Raw genomic sequence first — 23,867 nt, 5'->3', positions numbered from 1 at the left:
AATCAGTTGGGCTGCAATACTTAACAGAATCACTTCCCTTTGTCAGAGCTTTTTTTAAAAAAAAATAAATTTATTTATTTAATTTTATTTTTGGCTGCATTGGATCTTCGTTGCTGCGCGCAGGTTTTTTCTAATTGCGGCGGGGGGGGGTACTATTCGTTGCGGTGCGGGGGCTTCTCTTGCTGCAAAGCACGGGCTCTAGGTGCCCAGGCTTCAGTAGTTGTGCCACACGGGCTCAGCAGTTGTGGCTGCCGGGCGCAGGCTCAGTAGTTGTGGCACACTGGCTTAGCTGCTCTGCGGCATGTGGGTTCTTCCTGGACCAGGGCTCGAACCGGTGTCCCCTGCATTGGCAGGTGGATTCTTAACCACTGCGCCATCAGGGAAGTCCCTTTCTCAGAACTTTTGCTTTAAAGTATTTCCCATCTTTGTGGAAGCCATGGCTCTTCCCACCGTGGTTGGGGGAACCACGCTTCTTCGCAGCCTCAGCCCCTTTTGCCAGCCCCTGATGCCGTGTTCCCCATTTCCCTCCACACCAGTCAGAACAAGAGCTGTATAATCCTGCGCTTTGCCCACTCTCAGACCAATGCCCTCCTCAGCGGTTCTCTAAACCCTACAATGGCCTTAAATGCAGCTTCCTCCAACACCCCCTCCACCCAGCATTCCACTAGCCGGTTCTCCTTCAATTGTTGCTAGGCTTGGCTTGGGTCCCTCCCCCCGCCCCTAAATTTCTTTGAGATGGTTGCGCTTGTTAGCTTCTCTTTATCCTTTAAATAAAAGTGCCTTCATGTCCGCGACCATCTCTGCGCTCCCTGCAGAGATCCGGGCAGGCTTGACTTTCTGAGAAGCTAAGCTTTTGTGCAGCGCCCCTGGCGAATGCTGCAAAGTCGGGGCCCAACGGATCAAGTGACCTGGAAAGGGGGTGAAATAGGTCGTTTTCAACTGCTTCTCACCGTTTTTGACCTTCCCGCGGAATGCAGGAAAAGGAAGACCTCCCCCGTCGTTCGGCAGTGCGTGGGAAGATGGCGGCTCCCGGTAAAGACCCTCGAAACCGGCGCGGAAATATTGCGTCATAGAAGGACCAGGAGGAGCCAGATTCCGGGGGGTCTCTGGAACTGCGGTTTTTGGACCTCGTCGGCCACCATCCTTTCAGCTTCAGAGGGTCGTGTCCGCCGCGTGGGTTGGTCGCCGGGCTGCAGACATTGAGGCAAAGGGTTTAGAACAGCGGTATCGTGATTTGCCTCCAACGGTGAAGACGGGGTTCATCCATCAGGTCAGTGTCCGGTTCTGGGCGTGTCTCGGGGCCAGGGAGAGCGCGTTGGGGTGTTTTGCTGTTTTTGTTCCAAACGACGTAGAGGTCGGTCTCGGGGGGAAGCGAGTGGTGATCCTCGCTGGGGTGTTGTGTGTTAGCGGATCAGTCGGGGAATCCGTGTTGAGAGTTCCCCATGGAAAGGGAGGTCACGGGGTTCCGTGTTGCGACGAGAACTTAGGAGGTTCTTTGGAGAGTAGCGTTTGGGGTGGCTGAGGTTGGGGGGATTGGGAGTCGTATCTGTGTTGGGGACAGCGTTTGGGGAGCTTATCGCATATTTAATTTAGAAATGGGGTTTCTGGTCTTCTTGCGTCCATGTTTACTGTATATTCCTATTGAAAATAGGTTTTCGGGTTCATCCCGACCCAAGTAATGACATTCTCATCCTCCTAAATACGCCTCCAGAAAACAACTCTTGTTTAAATTTAGTATATCTCATTTTTAGCGTTGGGATCAGGTGTGTAGGTATTGGTATAATTTTATATATTTTTATCTAACTTCCTGTCATAACCATTTCCATATTACAAACTCTTTGGACGTTTTCTTCTTTCTTTTCTTTTGAAAAAACTGTTCCAGGGCTTCCCTGGTGGCGCAGTGGTTGAGAGTCCGCCTGCCGATTCAGGGGACACGGGTTCGTGCCCCGGTCCGGGAGGATCCCACGTGTTCACGAGCGGCTGGGCTCTTGAGCCATGGCCGCTGAGCCTGCGCGTCCGGAGCTTGTGCTCCGCAACGGGAGAGGCCACAACAGTGAGAGGCCCACGTACCGCAAAAACAAAAACAAAAACTGTTCCAGTTATGTTCCATCACCTGGGTGTTTTGGTTGAGGTAGAACTGATGTAGATCTAGGTACTACCCTTTCAGGAACACGTGATGGATTTCCTCTAACTCAAGTTTTTTTGTTTTTTCTTTGACCAGCTGTGATTTTTTTTGTATGTGTCTTGGACATGTTTTATTATGTTTATTTGTAAGTAGTTTACACTTTTGTTGTAACTGTAAATGGTGTCATTTTTTCCCCGTATGACCCCGCTCCCTCTTTTTTGTTTCTTTTATGTAATCTACAAAAAATTAAAAAGATATGCTGATTTTGTCACCTGATTCCACTCATGTTGTTACTGAGAGCTTCAAATTGATTACTTCATCTTTTCTAGTTGAGCATTTTTGTCATCTGCAAATAATGTTGGCCAGGTAGAAAGTGATGGGACTGGAGTAAGAAGAACCTGCTTCTGCCTCTGACCTGGGTAGGTTAATCACTGAGTTAAGCTTCATCTGTTGTGAAGAAAGTTGTCATGGTTCCCACTTCATAGCTGTTAGAAAGATTAAATGAGCAAAAGTTCTTTAAGTACAAAGTGTAGTGCCTGGCACATGGTATAGTCTGGATACATAAATGGTACCTGCACTTTATCAAGTTATTATTCTTTCTCCAGGGCTTCCCCACCCCCAGCTTTATTGAGATGTAATTGACATAAAACATTCTATAAGTTTAAAGGTGTACAACGTGTTGATTTGATACACTTATATATTGCAAAACAAACCACCATAAGTTAGCTAACATCTGCATCATGTCACATAATTAGCATTTCTTTTTCGTGGTGAGAACATTAAGGATCTACTTTTTTTAAAAACAACTTTCAAGTATATAATACAGTATTATTAACTGTAATCACTATGCTGTATATTAGATTCTCCTCAAAGGCTTTTTAATTTTATTTTCATTCATAATTTCTTTCTCTTTAAAATTTTCTTTGATTTATGTTGCTAGATTTCCCAATATCTTATATTCCTAGAAGAAACCATACTTGTTCATAATGATTTGTTTTTTTAACATGGGGCTGGATTCTATTTGTTAATATTTTATTTAATATTTTTGCATCTAGAAATAAAAAGATGTTTTGGATTTGCTTCAAAAATAATGTGTGTGGTGGGAAATAATCCAGTGGTTGTGGGGAAGTGAGTGGTGGTGTAGATAAAAAGAATTAGATTTGAGTTGATAATTATTGAAGTCACATGATGGATGTGTGGAGTTTGATTATACTGTTCTTTGTTTGTTTTTTTTTTTTGTACATGACGTTTAATTATACTGTTCCATCTTTTGCTTGAAATTTAAAAAAAATTTTGTGAAAATTTATAGGTGAAACTGATCTGTACTTTCCTTTAAAAGTTTTTTTCAAGTATAATGAGAAAAATTAAAGAATAGAATATTACAGCACCTTAGAAGCCCCCACCTCATCCTTATCTCCTCCCTCCTCTCCAGAGGCAATTATTATCCTAAAAACATCATATTAAATAGCCTGATTGTTAACTTTATATGAGTAGAATCCTACAGTACATGTTCTTTTGTGTCTGGCTTCCTTTGTTCAGTATTTTGTTGTGAAATTCATCTAAGTTATTGCATATAGCAGTAGATTGTTTCTTTCTATTGCTGTATAGTATTCCGTTCTATGACTATACCCCAGTTTATTTATCCACTCTGCTATTCATAGACATTTGGCTTGTTACTGGCTCGTGGCTATTATGAATAATGCTTATGTGAACATTTTTGTACATGTATTTTGGTGCTGTTGGATATGTACTTAGTAGAATTCCTGAAGTATAAGGTATGCTAGATACAAGGAGAAATGACAAATGCTCAGTCGTAACAGGTACATATTAATATACCTGTCTCAGTAACAGAGACCAAGGAGACAAAAATCCAGAAGGCTATAGATGAATGGGCCAGCAAACTTTCTCTGTAAGACAGTAAATATTTTAAGCTCTACAAGCCCAGTGATCTCTGTCTGTACCTATGCAACTCCGCCACCATAACATGAAAGGAGCTTTTGAGAATACATAAAAAAATGGGTGTGCCTGTGTTCTAAGAAAACATTATTTACAAAAACAGGTCACCAGCCCACCAGTGCTGCCCCTAAAAGATTAGAATAACGTGATTAAAAAACTGACCAATATAAAACTCTCCACTCAACAGTTTTTCTCAAACGCACATAGAACATTTCTAAAAAGTTACTGTATGGTGGGCCATAAAGCAAGTCTAAACAAATTTCAAAGGATTGAAATCATACAGAATATTTTCTTTAACTGCAGTGGAATTAAGCTCTAAAGCAATACCAAAACAACACCTAGAATTTCCCCATTTGTTTGGCAAGTATGCCATAACCCATCTAAATCATCCACGAATCAAAAATAATTACAGTGGAAATGTCTGAAATTGCATTTTTAAAATTGAGATATAGTTGTGTGAATTGCATTTTAATAATAATCCTACATGTCAGTTCTTGTTGAATTCAACTAAAGGAGTCAGTGGAGGGAATTTATAGCCTCAAATACATATGTTAGAAAAGAAGGAAGGATGAAAATCAATGAATAAACATCTATCTCTATAGGTCTCTTTCTTCTAATCTATCAATTAGTATTTTGAAATGCCTGCTTCATACAATTAGTTGAGAAACTTTTCATCGTTTCCTGTGATGTGTGAGAGTTTACATAATATTGGCATCATGTGTACTGTACAGATTAGGTAGAACTCATAAAGCCCTAATGACTTTTTTCTTCTTTTTTTCATGGAAACTCACAGTAGAGAGAATAGTATAATATGTACCCATCACTCGGCTTCAGCGTGGCCAATCATGCTCATCTGTGCCGCCACCACTTTTGTTTTTCCTTTGGAGCGTTTCATAGCAAATCCAAGGTTTCATGTCCTTAAACTTGTAAATCTTCCAGTATGCATCTCTAACTTGTAAGGTCATTAAAAAATTTTATAACCAGAAGGTTGTTTTCAAATGTATCAAAGTTAATAACAATTCTTTTATTTCATCCAATATCCAGTCCATATTCAGTGTTTTTATGATCATCTCAAAGTTGTCATTTAACATTGGATTATTTGCATCATGATCCAAGTAATGTACGTGTGTTACGTTTGCTTCTTATATCTCTTAGGTCCCTTTTATTTTATCTTATTTTATTTTAAACTTACTTTATTGAAGTATAGTTGATTTACAACGTTGTGTTAATTTCTGCTGTCTAGCAAAGTGATTCAGTTATATGTATATATATTCTTTTTCATGTTCCTTTCCATTATGTTTTATTACAGGATATTGAATACAGTTCCCTGTGCTATACAGTAGGAGCTTGTTGTTTATCCATTAGATCCCTTTTATTCTATAACAGTCCCTCTTCCATTTTTTATTTTGTCCTCATGTCTCAATATGTTGTGCTAAGAAGCATACAGCATCATTAATGAAGGATTCTTGCCTAAAAAGTTAAATATAGAAATAATCAAACCTCTAATTAACTACCCAGTTTATAGGAAAAATTGAGAGTAGGGGAGGTGAGGAAGGATAAGGAAGCAATCAGCCAAATCCAGAGGGTAGTATATCCTATGGGACAAATGACTTGTTCCCTTCTGCTTTCCCTCCATTCCTTCCAAAGCATATATGGTTATTGATTTATAATGACTTGGCAACATCTTTACTTTTATTTCAAGTGGGGATGTTTTTAATTTAAAATTTTTAAATTTAAATTTTTTATTTCAATTTAAAATATTTTGTGCTCATTGAAAAAGATGTAAAATTCACATCCTGATCTATTGGACCAACCATAATAATTTTTTATATAATTTTTAAAATTTCATTTATTTATTTTTGACTGCGTTGGGTCTTTGTTGCTGCGCGCGGGCTTTCTCTAGTTGTGGCGAACGGGAGCTACTCTTCATTGCGGTGCGCAGGCTTCTCGTTTGATGGCTTCTCTTGTTGTGGAGCGTGGGCTCAAGGCTTGTGGGCTTCAGAAGTTGTGGTGCACGGGCTCAGTAGTCGTAGCATGCGGGCTCTAGAGCACAGGCTCAGTAGTTGTGGCACACGGGCTTAGTTGCTCCGTGGCATGTGGGATCTTCCCGGACCAGGGATCAAACCCATGTCCCCTGCATTGGCAGGCAGATTCTTAACCACTGAGCCACCAGGGCAGCCCCTACCATAATAATTTTAACATTATTATATTTCCTTTTGTGAAATACAGAATCATATGATACATAATGGGTAGAAATGTGCTTTGTTCACTGAGTTGTATATTGTGGACATTTTTAATTTCGGGAAGTATGTTAAAATTTTAAATTATTACAGAGTTTTCCATTAGTTGGATTGTAACTATTCATTCAATTAATCGTCTCTCAGTGGACCTTACATATGTTTGCGAACCTTACATATATGTTTGCTCACTTTGCCACTGTTTTCTTTGCATAAATTCCCCAAAACTGAATGTTGGATCAGAAGCGATTTTATTTTGAAAATGTTCAGTATATAATGTGGGAATATCCCCCAGTAATATTCTATCATATAATACTTACAGTATTTATCTAAAGGAGTGTTATCATTTTTCATGTCAGTTTCAAGCACTAACTAAACTCTTATTTTTTATTACTGTCCATTTCAATTACTTGGGTTTTCTGGGTCTATAGTAATATTGTGCAGAAGGTTATTTAACTCTTTTTTTCTACTATTAACAATTGCTATTTGATTCTTTTTTCTAATTGCATTTGGAAGCATGGTCGGACCAGTGATGAATGAAAACAGTGATTCTTGCACCCCCTCTGAGGAATGCTTACAAAGTGTCACTGGCTCTCAGTTGAGCATATAAAGTGTTTAATGTTTGCTTTGTTTTTGTTTTGCTTTAAATCTTTTTCCTTTTTTCTTCTTTAAGTTTGGAAAGAAATAAAGCGTTACATGTACAATTAAAATGTCAACTACAGGTCCCAACTCCATTCCTTTCTCTTCCTCCCTAGATGTAACCACTAACTTGGAATTTTACATTATGATTATTTTTGGACTTTTAAGTGTGTGTGTATATACAAACAATATATAATATTTTTGTGTGTTTTACAAGTTTACATAAGTTATGTTATACTTTATATATCCTTTTACCAGAGATTTTGTTCATTATTGTTTTTTTTTATCAGTGAGTTGGTTTTTTTTTTTCACAGTGTTACTGACACCAAATGTGCCTGACTTTTCCCCCACACCGGCCAGTTCTCCAACTCCCTGGATGTCCTACTGGGTGTCCTACAGTTCACCTCAGTTCTGGCACTACCAGGATTCAGCAGAGACCTCCTCCGCCACAGGTTAAGGGTTCAGTCCCACACGACCGCCCCCACTTCAGATGTCAGTTGCAAGTCCCAGGGTGCCACCAGTAATTCTGGCCAGCTGGCTATAAGTTGGAGGTTTCCATGCCTCCCGCTCCAGTTCAGTAATTTACCAGAACAGCTCACAGAACTCAGGAAGACACTTTACTATTACCAGTTAAGGATATTACCAGATAAAGGATACAGAAGAACAGCCAGATGAAGAGGTACACAGGGCAAGGTCCAGATGAGTCCTGATCATAGGAGCTTCTGGCTCCATGGACTTGGGTTGACCACCCTCCAGGCACCTCAGAATGTTCAGCACCGCAGAAGCTCTCCAAACCCTGTGGTTTAAGAATTTTAATGGAGGTTCCATTACATAGGCGTGCTTGATTAAATCATTGGCCATTGATGGTTAGGCTCGATCTCCAGTCCCTCTCCCTTCCCCAGAGGGCCAGTGATGGGGCTCAATATTTCAACCCTTTAATCATGCCTTGGTCGTTCTGGGCGCCAGCCACTATAATCTCATTAGCATACAAAAGATACTCTTGTAACTGCAGAGATTCCAAGGGTTTTAGGACCTGTGTGCCAGGAACCCAGGACAAAGGCCGGCTATATTTCCCCAGGCTATCTATTGGACCCCAGCGAGTCTAAGGAAAGTAGCCACTCCATTCCAAGCCTATTATGGGTTTGTAGCAAAAGCAGTACCAAATTTAATGAACTGTTTTTTCAATACCATTTAGACTTCTTCCCCCTAACGTATTATTTATTGGCTACTCTTGGCTGCCAACCTGACATCCCTGCCCTCTTTGTTAAGAAAATGCCTATTTTATTTCAGTAACCATCCACCTGGGAACTTGACCTTAACCTCAGTTTTGTAGGAAATGCAGATTAGTCTTACCAATGGGGGTAGTTCCATTGCTATTCTCAGTTTCACTGATGTGTTCCAGGCATGAGCATTTGGTGCAGCTCTGATCTGCTGGGTGTGAGGGAAAGTCAGGCAAGGAGCTTCTGGGAATCGTTGGGTCCTTCATCCTCCCACAGTAGAGATCTCAGTTCCAACCCATTCCAGCCTAACCACCTCTTCCTACCTCTCTCCTATCCATAAGGAGTTCTGCACTTGAGATGTGTACCATCTCTTTTTGGGCTGCACTGCAGGGACGCTAGACTGAAGGGCTGGGGCTGGGACAGAGTGGTCTCAGGATTGGAGATGGGGGTGGTGTGCATGTTCACCAGTATGTTTACCAGTAATTGGTCAGAGAATGGGCAGAGACGTGCTCTCTGGATGTGGAGGATTCAGGAGGGCTCAAGAGAGTCTTTAAGAATAATTTGCTGCCTCATGGGATGGAAGCAAAATTCAAATTGACCTTATGGTGTTCGTGTCCTCAGAGTGTGAGTTTCTTTTGTTTTCCTTCTTTTTTTTTTTTTTTTTCCTGCATGTGGGACTTAGTTCCCCAACCAAGGATTGAACCAGAGGCACGGATGGGGCTTCCTTTGCATTCCTTGTGTGGAGGGAGCTGTCTGGATGTGCACAGGGAACATGACAAGAGCTGATTCCAAAGGCCCTGTTTTTGCAACTGTGACTGTATGGCCCCCTCACAGTATGATACACCAGGGAAGTTTAGTTCTTAAAGTGCCTGAGAAAGAGAACAAGTTTGTATTGTGAGGCTGTTGGAAGAGGGAAGTGTCATAATGGAGAGGCGCAGATATGAACGCAGATTCCCACATTGCTCCTGAGGAAGGGTGTTAACTTGGGCAACACGCTTCACCTGACCAAGCTTCAACTTACTGGTGTTTAAAATTGGAGATAATAATGAAGACCTTACAGAACAGTGTTGAGGATTACATAAGATACGGCTTGTGATCTGTTAAGTACATTGATCTTTAAACTGGGATAATTGCCTCAGTACAGTAAACAGAAAATTTAGATGTATGTGGGCTCAGGTGGTTTTAAGTCAGTTTCCAGAGCCACCTTTTTTTAAAATTTTTTTTTGAAGTATAGTTGTTTTACAATATTGTGTTAATTTCAGCTGTACAGCAAAGTGATCCAGCCATACATATATATACATTCCATTTTTTTTTGTATTCTTTTCCAGTATGGTTTATCATAGGATATTGAATATATTTCCCTGTGCTATACAGTAGGACCTTGTTGTTTATAGAGCCACCATTTTTGTACTTTATCTTTTCTGAAATGGACCTATGTGACAAGACCATGAGCTGGTTTTTGTTTCCCATCTCCTCTTCCACATTCACTCTCTTCCAACTTTACAAAAATAAAAGGCATTCCTCTCGCCCATTCCATATCTTCCTGTGAGGCACAGCCCCATGATGTAAAAGCTTTCAGAAGGTTAAAGAGACATGAAATATTGGGGCCTTCTCTTAGTGTGAGTCCACATAGCAAGGGAGAGAGAGCTGTGGTCCCAGGCTCAATCATTGAATTTGCTCTTGAGTTCACAGGTTCTAGTAATAGAAGAAGAAGAAGGAATATTTCACTAATAGAAGAAGAAGAAGGTTCCAGGCTTGGGAGATCATCATTTCTGGCAGCAGCCTGACCTGAGATCTCTGACCACAACTTCCAGGCAGGCCCACAGAGACAGAAGACAGAACACCAGAACACACCCTAGAGTTACATGCCTTTTTTTTTTTTTTTTTTTTTTTTGGCCGAGCTGCTCGGCTTGTGGGATCTTAGTTCCCCGACAAGGGATTGAACTCACACCCTCGGCAGTGAAAACGCAAGAGTCCTAACCCCTGGACTGCCGGGGAATTCCCGACACACCCTTTCTTAAGAACTGGAGAAGATGATCAATGTCCAGGTGAGGTTTGTTTTATTGATTTTTATCCTTTGTTTCCCGGTGGACTTGTGGATGCCTCTAAAAAAGTCTGGTGAAATGAGAACAGTATATGTTGATAAAAATCAGGATCTGTTGGAAAATAAATTTAGCCTGTAATCTTAAAATCAAGGCAAGTTCAGAAGCAAGATATGAGGGCTCTAGGTTTGTACAAAGTCCTTAATGTTGGAGCATAGGTAGGTGACTGTGTAAGACCCTCGGGTTGCCTTAGTTTTGAACTTGAGTCTACTTTTCTTGGCAGCCATTATAACAGGAAAAATGTGAAACGTTACATGATTTGCATTGTCTGTGAGGAGAAGACACACCAGTTCTTTAGGGGAAGTACACATTTCACCACTCTTCAATCTTTTTTTTTTTAATAAATAAATTTATTTATTTATTTATTTTTGGCTGCATTGGGTCTTTGTTGCTACGCACAGGCTTTCTCCAGTTGCAGCGAGCGGGGTCTACTCTTCATTGTGGTGCGTGGGCTTCTCATTGTGGTGGCTTCTCGTTGCAGAGCACGGGCTCTAGGTGTGTGGGTTTCAGTAGTTGTGGCATGTGGGCTCAGTAGTTGTGGCTCATGTGCTATAGAGCGCAGGCTCAGTAGTTGTGATGCACAGGCTTATTTGCTCCATGGCATGTGGGATCTTCCCAGACCAGGGATCAAACCTGTGTCCCCTGCATTGACAGACGGATTCTTAACCACTGCACCACCAGCGAAGTCCACTCTTCAATCTTAAGAAATTTCTTTTGCTAGCTCTTCAGAGACGTTTTGTGATAGACAGAATTCTCATTATCAGTTTTGTAATAAAGGCCTAAGATGTTTCCTCTGGCTTTTTCTTAATCGTGCTCCTCGGACTAGGCATGCCAGAGCAGAATTGAATTGGACAAAATTCTTCTAAAGCAATGTGCCTTGACAATAGAGCCTTCTAATAGTCTGGCTTTACCCAGGAATAAAGCCTGGATTATCCAATAGAATTAATGGGCTGCTTGACCTTTGAGTTGTCCTCCATGAAGAAGAATTCTCTCAACCAGATTTTTGTTATTGATTTGGCAGGAGACAGCTGACAGTTCCATTCTTTGCGAGCAGCTTGGTGTAACAGATATTGACAAAAATTCTCCCTTTATTTCTTCTTAACCCTAGGTTCAAAAAATGAAGTCAGAGTCAATTATTCTTGGTTTGGTCTTTGTATTTTAATTATTCAAATGATACATGGCTACATTTGCATGCAAGAGATTCAAGCACACAGAGGTATCTGCACCAAAAGAGAATATCCCGTTTTACCTTTTCTTGCCAAACTCCCAACCCAAAGGTTAACAAATATTAATAGTTTGGGTCTCCCACCAGTGTCTTTCTATAATTGATGTGTGGTAAAATATATCTATATTTACATTTACATTAATAGAAGAAGAAGAAGGAACATTTCAGTAATAGAAGAAGGTTCCAGGCTTGGGAGATCATCATTTCTGGCAGCAGCCTGAAATGTGTCTTTATACATATATAGCTGAATATATTATTAAGATTTTTCACATGTCTGGGATCATACTGTATATACTATTTGGGGACTTGATTTTTTTCATTGAAGGTCATTGATACCAGTATATTTAAAACTACCTCATTGAGGACTTACCTGGTGGCACAGTGGTTAAGAATCCACCTGCCAGTGGAGGGGAGACGGGTTTGATCCCTGGTCCGGGAAGATCCCACATGCTGCAGAGCAGCTAAGCCCGTGTGCCACAACTACTGAGCCCACGTGCCACAACTACTGAAGCCTGCATGCCTACAGCCCGTGCTCCACAACAAGAGAAGCAACTGCAATGTGAAGCACGTGCACCACAGCGAAGAGTAGCCCCCACTCACCACAACTAGAGAAAGCCTGCGTGCAGCAATGAAGGCACAACAAGCCAAAAATGAATAAATTGAATAAATAAATTAAAAAATAAAAATGAAAAATAAGTCTACCTCATTGATTTTAATGTTTGCATAGTATTTCATAGCGTGGAGGTATAGCGTACCCTGTCTGCCTCTGATGGATATCTAAATTATTGATAGATTTTTCATACTTATAAACAAAGACATTCTTACTGCACAGTTTTTTTATTTCTATGAAAATATTATTTTAGTACTTTTTTAGGCTGGAAAGGACTAACTTGTAGAATTCCATGGGGCAGTGGTTTGAATGTTTGTGTTCCCCCCAAAATCATATGTTGAAATCTTAAACCCCCAAAGATGATGGTATTAGGAGGTGGCACCTTTGGGAGGTGTGTAGGTTATGAGGGTGAGGCCTTCACGAATGGGATTAGTGTCCTTATAAGAGAATGCACAGAGATCCCTCGCCCTTCCATGTGAGAACACAGTGAGAAGGTGCCCACTACAAACCAGGAAGCAGGCCCTCACCAGAATGCAGCCATGCATTCACCTTGATCTAGAACTTCCCAGCCTCCATTACTGTGAGAAATACATATTTTTTAATATTTATTTATTATTTATTTGGCTGAGCTGGGTCTTATTTGCAGCATGTGGGATCCTCGTTGCCATGTGCAGGATCTTCAGTGCGGCCTGCGGGAGCTGTAGTTGCAGCATGCGGGATCTTTAGGTGTGGCATGTGGGCTCTTAGTTGAGGCATGCAGGATCTAGTTCCCTGACCATGAATCAAACCCAGGTCCCCTGCATTGGGAGCGTGGAGTCTCAACCACTGGACTACCAGGGAAGTCCCAATAAATTTGTTTTTATAAGCTACCCAGTCTGTGGTATTTTGTTATAGCAGCTCAGGCGGACTAAGACACATGGTCTATGGTATGTGAAATAGTCACAGTCACAGTGCACATAATTTATCATGGGGAAGATGAGCAGAACGTGTTCCTGTCCCTATTTTCCACATCATATTATTCCACCTCGGATTGCACTGGAATTTGTTATTACAGGCATCTTTGTCATTTGAGGACGTGGCTGTGCATTTCACCTGGGAAGAGTGGCAGTTACTGGACCCATCTCAGAAGGACCTGTACAGAAATGTCATGTGGGAGAACTACTGCAACCTAGTGTCAGTAGGTAAGGGCAGTGTATGGTCAGGCCGCCCAAGATGGCTGTTCTCTTGCTCTCTGTCCATCCCCTGCTTGACCAGTGCCTGCTTCTCCTGAACTCACGTGACTGACCTTCATGCATCCTTGCTCCAGGCCCCAGCTACTGATCTCTCTAGCTTTAGATCAGAACATCTCTACTCTGATAGGCTATCATAGGGGTGGTGAGGAACCTGCCCTTCTGCTGGTTTCCCTGGTAACCAATGAGCCAACCTGACGTCAATTTCCCCTATAACTGGTAACACTCCCCCACTCCCCACCCCCAGCGAAGACTGCCGCCACGTCCTGCCCGCCATCTGCCGCACACGGTGGGGTGTCACTCCAGGACCTTGCTTCAGACACATAAGCTCCCCCATCCATGAAACCATTGATGTCTCTGTCGGTGACTCCAGGCTCTTTCTTCAGTTTTGAAGCTGGGCAAGTACGGTCTTGTAGGCCTGCAGGGTGCAGCCCAACAGGCAGCATCATAGTCAGTTGCCTTTTCTTTCTCATTTAGTGAAATCTGTAGGGTTCCTGGAATATTTCATGGTTTGGACTAAAGCATCATATGTTCTAGAGTGTATTCTTTCCCTTTCCAAGTTAAAGGTTTTTACTTTACCAAAGTATGAAGGGTGCGGTCCTTGAAATAGAACTGTCTCCAGTTTTCTAGTTTCCCCAGGCTCAAATGCTTGGTGCCAAGCGTTCCGTGATTTCCTATTTACAGGATATCAGACTCCCAAACCAGATTCATTCTTCCAGTTGGAACAAGGAGAACCCCCATGGACGGTAGAGGGAGCAGGCCAGAGTCAAACTTGTCCAGGTGAGTGAGTGGCAACCAAAAAGATGGGGAGAAACGACATGGAAATTCCAGTTGGTCAGTGAAGGGTTGATACTTCTGAAGTGCTGTCTAGAGAACTTTCCTTACACCAGTTGGTGGCCCATAAGCCTAACACCTTTCTGCATGTTCTTTTTTTATTTGGCCATGCTGCACAGCATGTGGGATCTTAGTTCCCCTCCCAGGGTTCTAGCCCGTGCCCCCTGCAGTGGAAGCTTGGAGTCTCAACCACTGGAACGCCAGGGAAGTCCTGCATGTTCTTTGTCAGGGCTGTTCTTCTTTGCCTGCCACTAAAGGATGATGTCTTCTTTTTTTTCAGCTTTCTGGATCTGACTGCAGTTTGTCTCATCCAGGACCTTGAGGTCTTAACCTGATTCCATTCCTCCCAGCATGCCCCCTCATGCCGCCTCCTTTTCTTTGTCTGCAGGGGCCTCACTTCCTGTTCTTCACCTTGCCTGCTATGAGATACATCTCACTACCTGTTCACATTGCTTTGCACTTAGCGCTGCTCCCTACCTCTGCAATATCCCCATCCCTTTTGAAAAGGCTGATTAATATCCTTCCGTGACAATCCACCTCAGCTTCATTCATCTGAAAACCACACACCCCTCGTATCCCAGGGCACCTCTGTCTACTAATTCACCCTCTGCTTCCCAAGTTTTCAGATTCTGTTTTTTTTTAGTTTTTTTTAATCTTCTGTTAAAAGTTTAATTCATTCTTAAGGCCTAAGATTTCTGTTCTCTGCTGGAGAGTCCCACATTGACTCCTGCTAATATATGACCTGCACTCTAATCATCTGTGTGTTGCCAGGCACCAGGGCCTCTGCCCTATGATGTTCTACTTCCTGTATGTGAAACCAGAACCCTCCTTTCTCCCAGATAATGTCTTCGTCATCAGAGTGTGTATTCGTATATACGGAAGATTTAACCTCTCTGCACTCTAACAGGTATTCCCACCTCTCTTTCTATAGTCTGATCTGCCCTCTCATTCTATATTTTGCCTGCACCCAAGATATCCGTCCTGTGAAATCCTTTTTCCTTCACCTTCAGGAATGAGATCATTTTTCCTCCTGGTGAATCCTTTTCCTCCATGTGCATTTTATTTAGGTTCTCCCGTACTGCTCTACACGCTGGTGCCCGGTCACCTTTGAGTTGCCTTGAGTCTTTCCTATTTACTCTGCTCTATGTTTCTGAAGGTCTCTGCTGTTCCTTTTGAATTTTGTTTTCAAAATGCATTTTGGAAATTCCACCCTCTCAGGTCCCCTGATGGCCATGATGATATAGACTTGCTTTGTTCCAATTCCTACATATATAGGTTGATTTCAGTTTTTCTTTTAGCTCCCTTTGAGGTTCTGGTTGTATTTCTCTGTGGATAGGGGGCATGAAAGCAGTGGGACTTGATGAGAAAACATGAAGAGTGAGAGTTGGTTGAGAAAACAAGAGGTCCACATTTATTTTTTAAAGTTGAGAAGACAAGAACCCAGCCAAATAAAAAGAAAAGCATTGGGCTGTGGTAGAAACAGGGTCAGAAGATGTCCTGGAAACAAGTGACAAAATTACTCCAAAGAGGAGGAAGTGATCTATTTTACTGAATGCCACAGATTATGTCAAATAACCCGAAGACTGGCATCTACGCATTTGATTATATTGCATTTTTACATCCAGATGCCGCCTTCTTTCACTCTGAGTTCTCTTTTTCTGTCCGTGAAGTTCAAGTGCACACTCAAAACTCCCTCTTTCCTGACTTCTTATATGTTTTCATATCTACACCGCACTAACTCAGTCCTGATCGTATATTTTATTGTATTGTTTTACTGGTTGGTATGAGGCTTTTTCCATATAGAGGAAAGGGTCTGTATCTTATTCTTCCTTACTTAGCGTAACCACAGAATAATTCACTGACAGTATCACTTGCATCCATTTATCACATCTTTCATGAAAGCAGGTTTGGTGGTCCCCCACCCTGCCCCTGGGTGCATGGCTTGCCGGATCTTAGGTCCCCAACCAAGGGTTGAACCTGCACCCTGGGCAGTGAAAGCGTGGAGTCCTAACCACTGGACCACCATGGAATCCCCAAAACAGGTTTGGTTTTGTTGCATTTTGGTTTTAATTTTGCTTTTCATCAGGGATGTGTGTGAACTATGTGGGAGCCTTTTCCAACTACAGGCTCTGTCTCTTGAGATTCGGCTTCTGGTTTGCTAGGTGTGGGGAGTGACCAGAGCCTATGAGGTATTTGAAAGGCTTGCCAGGCAATTCTGCTTTGATCCCTGTCATTGAAGAACCACAATTCTAATGTGCTCTGAGGGAGATGCAGATGAAATAAAAGACAAGTGTAAAAATCTGTTGGAAAGGGTTGATGTAGGTGCATAAAATTCTAAAATTTTTAGCATTTTATTATGAGGTATAGACAAGGATTGATTTACAAAATCAGAGAAAACTGAGCTTTGATAAAATGTTGTTGAGAGGATAAAGTGTGCTTCTTTTTGAAAGCATAATAAAATAATTTCTGCAAGAAAGAGAGCTGGGTTTTAAGTAAAAATGTTGACAGAAGGCCTTGTCGGTCAGTAATAATGTAAAAAGAAGACTTTGGAGATGGAAATGAGGAAAGCAGTGTGGGAGATTCTTAATAGATTGGCCTATAGGAGACTGTCTGCAAAGAAATGGCTGATTACTCTGGGTTTTATGTTAATATTTGGCTTAGAAAGTGTGATTTTGGTTTTGTCTTGTCTTTTTTGGCTAGTTCTAGAGAGTCTTTCTTGATAGCTGGGTGGTAAAATTGTAACAATGGGAAAATATAGCTTGGAGTTCTAGGATGAGTGGAAGGTAAGGACGATGAATATTTTCTTCATCCTGGATGGGAATGATTCTTCAGAATCTCTTCATTGGCGGGTGTCAGAGATGATGTAGGAACAGAGATCAAGGAAGAATCTGGCATTAGTGGAAAGTAGAAAATTTGGAGATGAGTATATTAAACATATTATAATGGCAAATATAGGATATGATGGTCTATACCTGTGCTGTCCAGTGTGTTGGGCACTGGCCGCATGTGGGCTACTTAAATTTAACATTTAATTAAATTTAATTAACATTCAGTAAAATTACAAATTTATTTCTGTAGTCAACTCTAGCCACATTCAAGTGCTCAACAGCCATACATGGCTAGTGGCTACCATATTGGAAAACACAGATACAGAATATTTCCATCACTGCAGAAATTTTTATGGGGCAGCTCTATATACAGTTACATTATGATTGAAGAAGGTGGTATTTCCACCAGTCAGTACATGGGATGTGGGTAGATGGCCCAAGGACTTATTTTTAAATTTCAGATGGTTATATGTGTGTCTGGATATATTAGATCATGTGAGGTGGTATCATACCTAATAGAAAATTGGAGTATTATCTACAATATTCCTATTAAATAAGTGATTGGTATCTTAGAAAAGTTTCATTTTGGTGTGCAGTCAGAATGAGAGGGGAACGATTTAGTAACAAGGCGATTATTGAATATTTTACCTCAGTACTCTTGGAATCACACTCTGTAGGTCCTACTTTCTGATTTTCCAGTTGTAACCCTTTGTTACTAAAACCCATGTTGCTTATTTGTTTGATCAGCATAGATACGGTTTGATGTCTCTGGATGGACTTTTCATGTTCTCTGCGTATTCCTCTCCCCAAACTCTAAAACTAGGAATGCCCTTGTCCTGGGCCCTCCCCTTTCTCTACTCGTTCTTCTTAAATTATCTCATTTAGTTTTGTGCAGTCCAGATATTTAAATAATATTTGTATACTCATGACTTAAAATTCTTATCTTAAGTCTAAAACTTTCTACACACTCATAGATCCAGCCAAGTACATCATATTTTCTCTTGAGTGTGTATTAGTCATCTCAAACCTGATGTGTACCTCAAAATGGAGCACTTGATATCCCACAGATGCCTAACCTATGTCTTTATTCTTCCTCGTCTTATTAAATGGCACCAGCTCCTAAACAGATGCTTCAGCCGCATCTTGAGGCCCTGTCCTTGATTCTTCCCTTTCCTACCTCCAGAGTTCATTGTGATGGTGAGTCTTAGCTTTCCTTCCTCTATACTTATCTTTTCCTCTTCCATCATGCATAATTTGTTTTTGTACATTTTTTCATCTCCTTGATAGTCATCCATGCTGAGGCTACTGTTATCTCTTGCTGGAACTCTACCATAGCCTCCTGTGTGTTTTCTCAACAATTTTATTTCTCCAATTCATTCTTCCTATGAGTCATGTGACCTTTTGGAAATATCAATTCAAAACCTGTTGTACTTCTGTCAAAAATTTTTTGGTTGCTTCCTGCTATTGTTCTTAGCATAAAATCCAATTTTTAACAGTTTACAAGATCTATACACTCTCAATTCTACAGACCTTTCCAAACTTATCTATTTCTACTTCCCTCAAGCTCAGGATAGTCCAAGTATGCCAGCCTCCCTTATGTTTCTCTATCATGCTTAAGTTTTTTTTGCCTTTGAGTTTTTGCATTGCCTGTTTCCTCTTGGAATAGTCTTCATGTAGTTATTTGCATAACATTGCTCATTCTAGTCCTGTGATGTCAGCTTAACTTTTTTTTCTCTCGAGGATGACTACTTTGTCTAAGATTGACCTTCCACTACTCTATCACCTCCTTCATACCATTTTTCATGTTCTATAATTTTCTTACTACTTTGATTACCTCATGATTCTTGCTCTCTTTCTCTTTTGTTACTAGAATGACAGCTCCATGGAGACAGAATATATTAGTCAAACTGTAGTAACATACTAATTCTAATATTCTAATATATTATTCTAATATTCTAGTATATTCCCAAACACCAACCCATTCAGTGTTTGTTGGATGGATGGATCCATCCCTTCCATCTTCTTTTTTTGTATTCCAGTCACAGTGTGGTTCTATTTCTACTTCTGTCCCCATTTTGCGAGGTTCTATTTGGAAAGCAGCCCACATTATATTTATTCATTGTAGACTGCCCAACTTTGTTTCTAAAATAGCTGTTTTTCCTTTTACTGTTTTATAATATTGTCTCTTTTTTAAAAATATTTATTTATGGGCTTCCCTGGTGGTGCAGTGGTTGAGAGTCCGCCTGCCGATGCAGGGGACACAGGTTCATGCTCTGGTCCAGGAAGATCCCACATGCCGTGGAGCGGCTGGGCCCGTGAGCCATGGCCGCTGAGCCTGTGTGTCCAGAGCCTGTGTTCCACAACGGGAGAGCCCACAACAGTGAGAGGCCCGCAGACCACACACACACACACACACACACACACAATATATATATATGTGTGTATATATATATATATATATATATATATGTTTATTTAGTTAGTTAGTTAGTTAGTTACGCCAGATCTTAGATGCAACAGGCGGGTTCCTTAGTTGCAGCTCACCAGCTCCTTAGTTGCAGCATGCAATATTGTCATTTTTCACAGAGCATAGGATACATTTCCATAGTGGACATTTCTCTTAGACTGGGATCTTATCAGAGCTAGCCCAAACCATGGCATTTTTGTACCTTTTTTTACCCCCTAAAATTATCATGGATGTTTTCATTGTTCTTTTTCCTAGAAGAAGTATGGGAGATTCACCCTATACAATGGCACACAGAAAACCAAAACGGGATTAAAACTTTGGAAAGATGTCAGCAAAGTTATGCACTTGGAAATAATTTCGATTTATGCAAAAGTCTTGTTCCTTTAACACAAAGTTACAATAATTTTGGCCCACATTGTAAAAGTTTGAAATCACCTTTAGGTTTTGTTATTGAGAATAGAAGATATGCAGGAAAGGATTCTGATGAGTTCAGTGGATATGGGAAATCATCTCTCTACCTCCAGCATAATAGAACTCTTACCAGAATTAAATACCATGGCTGTGTGAAACCCAGTAGCACTAAGTCACAGCTCGATGACCATCAAAAAATTTATCCAGGAAAGAAACCACATATATGCAGTGAGTGCGGGAAAGCCTTCTCCAGGAAGGCAGAGCTCGTTAGACATCAGAGAACTGAAAGAGGAGAGAAACCCCATGGATGCAATGAATGTGGGAAAAAATTCTTGAGGAAGATTCAGCTCACTGAACATCAGAGAACTCATACAGGAGAGAAACCCCATGAATGTAATGAATGTGAGAAAGCCTTTTCCAGGAAGTCACAGCTCATGGTCCATCAGCGAACTCATACAGGAGAGAAACCCTACGGATGCAGTGAATGTGGAAAAGCCTTCAGCCGGAAGTGCCGGCTCAACAGACATCAGCGCTCTCATACTGGAGAGAAATTATACGGTTGCAATGTGTGTGGGAAAGCCTTTTCCCAGAAGTCATATGCCGTTGCACATCAGAGACTTCACACAGGAGAGAAGCCTTACGAATGCAGGGAATGTGGAAAAACGTTCTTTTTTAAGTCAGACCTTACCAAGCATCAGAGAATTCATACAGGAGAGAAACCATATGAATGCAGTGATTGTGGAAAAGCCTTCAGAAGCAAGTCAGAGCTCATTCAGCACCAGCGGACTCACACCGGAGAGAGACCATATGCCTGCAGTGAATGTGGCAAAGCCTTTGCCCACATGTCAGTCCTCACCAAACATAAGAAAACTCATAAAAGAAAGAAAGCTGTGGATTCCCCAAAGCTGGAGAAATCTTCCTCAGTGAGTCATAGCTCTTTATTCATAAGTGAACTCATACAGGAGCAAAACCCTATGAATGCAGTGCCTGTGGAAATGTCTTTTACGGGAACCCAGCCCTTATTAAACATCAGCGAGTTCCTAGGGGACAGAAATGTAGTGATTGTGGACCAGCCTTTTTCAAGAAGTCAAGCCTCAGTAGAAAATCGGGAATTTACACAGGGATTAAGCCTTGCAAATACAGTGAATGTGACAACCCCTTCAGTAATAAATTATGTCTTATATGTTACAGATATTGTGTAGGAAAAAAAAAATCCTCAGATACCTGAGATGGGAAAAAGTCTTGAGCAAGAATTCTCCCCACATTCATTATGTGTCAGAGCTTGCTTAGGACAGAAATGCTGTGGATGGGGTGGTTGTGGAGAACACCTCTGTGAGAAGTTAGGCTTAGTAAGTATCAGTGAGATCACATTGGGCAGAAATGCAGCTCTTGTGGGGAAGTCTTTTCCTAGAGGTGATATTGCAGTTGATATCAAAGAATTCCCACAGGACCAAAACCTTAGAGTGTGATGGTTTTTTATGATAAATTGTACCTTATCACTTGTCAGAGGAGCATAGAAAGACAACTCTAGAGGCACTGAAAGTGGAAGACATGTTTAGTAAAATGTGGGAGCACTCATAGAGAAGAAAAATCCCCCAAAGGCAATAAAAAATGGAAATTCTATCACCAAACTAAGTCATGTATCACAGTTTTACCTTGGAAAGTGGGAAAGACTTTTGTAAATAAAGGAAATCTTCTTGAACACCAGGAATTGCATTGTGCGGTGAAAACCTAAGAATATAATGAATGTAGAAGGACAGCTATATTAGTTTCTTATGGCTGCTGTAACCAGTTGTCACAAACTCAGCGTCTCATAACAGCACAATTTATTATCCTGGAGCTCTGAAGTCCAGAATACATCTCTGGGCCAAAAGCAAGGTTGTTCACAGGGTTGTATTTCTTCTTGGAGACTCTAGAGGAGAATCTGTTTCTTTGCTTTTCCAGCTTCTAGAAGCTGCCCAAATTCCATGGCTTGCGGCCCCTTTCCTTCCTCAGAGCCAGCAATGGCTGGTCAACTCTTTCATCCCTCCAACACTCATTCTTCTGTCTCCTCCTTCCACGTTTAAGGATGCTTGTGATTACATTGGGCCCACCCAGATAATCCAGGATAATCTCCTATCTTAAAGTCAGCTAATTAGCAGCTTTAACTCCATCTACTACCTTGTGTCCCCTTTGCCTTATAATATAACATGTTCACAGGTCCTAGACATAAGGATGCAGACATCTTTGGGAGGCCATCATTCTACCTACCAGAGGCCACCCTTTGGTGCCCAGTGATTCGTGTCTATCCTGCATGCAAATGGATTCATCCTATCCCAGCATCTCCAGATGTCTCAGCCCATTACAGGACCAACCCAGAATCCAAAACCTAACCTAAAACTGATCAGCTCAGGAGTGCCAAATTTCATCTTCTAAATCTAGTGTTGATAGGCTCTGGGTACAATCCATTCTGAGGTTTCTCTATGTGAACCTTTAAAACTCTAGAAACAATTTATATGGTCCTAAAATAACTTAATTCCATCTTCTACCTTAATTCCCCTTTACCATGCAATGTAACATATTTACAGTTTCTAGGAATTAGGACATGAACACCTGTGGGATTTACCATTATTTTGCCTACCACAAAAACATTAGATTTCAGAGAATTTACACTTTGATAAATTCCTACCTAGCCCTTAAGTAAATTTGGAAAAACATGTTTCCAGAGAAATAATTATCTAAAGTAATTATGATCTAAGTACATTAACATTTTTTCTTTAATCATAGAATCTTACACTGATTGTTAGATGTGAACACTGTGGAATGCTCTTGAAATGTATAAATCAAATTCTCAGCACTGGAAAAGAACTCTTAAATGTCCTAAAGGAATATGAGATTTATGCTGCTAGAAATACTACCAAACATACATTTGTATCTATTCTGAAATTGCACAAATTAATATATCCACATATATCATAGTGAACCTAAATCCTGACCAGTATTTTTCACAGCCAACTCCAACAACACCTTTTTCTTCAACAGTATGATGTATATATCGTCCCACCTTAAATAACAAGAAAAGACAAAATACGTGAATGGACTTCTTCAGATGTTGGATAATAGGGAGCTCAGAACAGCTATCTCTGAGAGAAAGAAAACAAATGAGGTAAGCCTTATGATTGCCCCCCAGCCTACTGCCTGGAGAGAGTTTCCATTCTACAGCATAGGGAGGAGGAGCCCCAAAAGATCTCAGTCTCCTTGAATTGAGACAGAGTTTAGAGTTAGTGGAATTCAGTGTGGCTGAAATCAATCCATGGGGCAGATGACAGGAGAGGAGAGAGCTGTGCCCAGAGAGTGAGAGAGTTCCAGAGTTCTAGCAGTCCTACAAGAGATACTGTGAAAGCTATAATAATTATATATGCTAAAGGCACTTGGTAATTATGAATTTAGTCATAGTCTAATGAGTCAAAATCATTTGTTTTAAACTAAATACCATATTCAGTTCATTCTAGTCCTTTTTTTTTTTTTTTTTTTTTTTTTGTGGTACACGGGCCTCTCACTGTTGTGGACTCTCCCGTTGTGGACCACAGGCTCCGGACGCACAGGCTCAGCAGCTATGGCTCACGGGCCCAGCCGCTCCATGGCATGTGGGATCTTCCCAGACTGGGGCACAAGCCCATGTCCCCTGCATCGGCAGGCGGACTCTCAACCACTGCACCATCAGGGAAGCCCTCGTTCTAGTCCTTTTTGTGTTCGTTCATAGGCCAGGCTAATTGCCAATAATGAGATTAGAAGCACGGCTATGGTGAGTATTGTTTTTAGGTTATTTGTTTGAGTAGCTCAGGGGAGGGGCAGTAGGAGGGCAATTTCTAGGTCAGAATTCTAGAGTTCCTCCACAAGTTTTTAAGTTGTAATCGGCATATATATGTGAAGAAACTCCCTAGGCTGTAGAAAGAACCACTGGAAATGAACAGGCCGAACCATCCTTGGAGCTTGCACAAAGTT

General features: G+C 41.1%; 1 protein-coding gene across 3 annotated transcripts; it reads left to right on the top strand.

The window, feature by feature from the left end:
• The first annotated feature begins 1,150 nt into the window (after window positions 1-1,150).
• ZNF577 (zinc finger protein 577) lies at window positions 1,151-22,817 on the top strand. Of its 3 annotated transcripts, none has more exons than XM_079906756.1 (5): window positions 1,151-1,270; window positions 9,870-10,225; window positions 13,169-13,295; window positions 14,028-14,123; window positions 19,728-22,817. In XM_079906756.1, exons 2-5 carry the CDS (start codon window positions 10,211-10,213, stop codon window positions 21,083-21,085), a joined length of 1,596 nt encoding a protein of 531 aa, XP_079762882.1. In that variant the 5' UTR covers window positions 1,151-1,270; window positions 9,870-10,210; the 3' UTR covers window positions 21,086-22,817. The 3 variants fall into 3 exon arrangements, 2 of the variants coding, with proteins under 2 accessions (XP_079762882.1, XP_079762881.1); XM_079906755.1 differs by having other exon boundaries at window positions 1,160-1,270; window positions 7,272-10,225; XR_013825216.1 differs by lacking the exons at window positions 9,870-10,225; window positions 13,169-13,295; window positions 14,028-14,123; window positions 19,728-22,817 and adding an exon at window positions 1,883-5,188 and having other exon boundaries at window positions 1,164-1,270.
• The last annotated feature ends 1,050 nt before the right edge of the window (window positions 22,818-23,867 follow it).

Source organism: Stenella coeruleoalba, assembly GCF_951394435.1.
Source record: "Stenella coeruleoalba genome assembly, chromosome: 20".
NCBI classification, from domain to species: domain Eukaryota; kingdom Metazoa; phylum Chordata; class Mammalia; order Artiodactyla; family Delphinidae; genus Stenella; species Stenella coeruleoalba.
Note: the sequence above shows the minus strand (reverse complement) of the source record. Positions and strands in the feature narration are given on the sequence as shown.

Bases quoted from the DNA above. Each gene is read 5' to 3' on its own strand.
- ZNF577 (XM_079906756.1), top strand. The intron at 13,296-14,027 runs GTAAGGGCAGTG...TCCTATTTACAG, and splicing joins CTGCAACCTAGTGTCAGTAG to GATATCAGACTCCCAAACCA. The intron at 14,124-19,727 runs GTGAGTGAGTGG...TCTTTTTCCTAG, and splicing joins CCAGAGTCAAACTTGTCCAG to AAGAAGTATGGGAGATTCAC.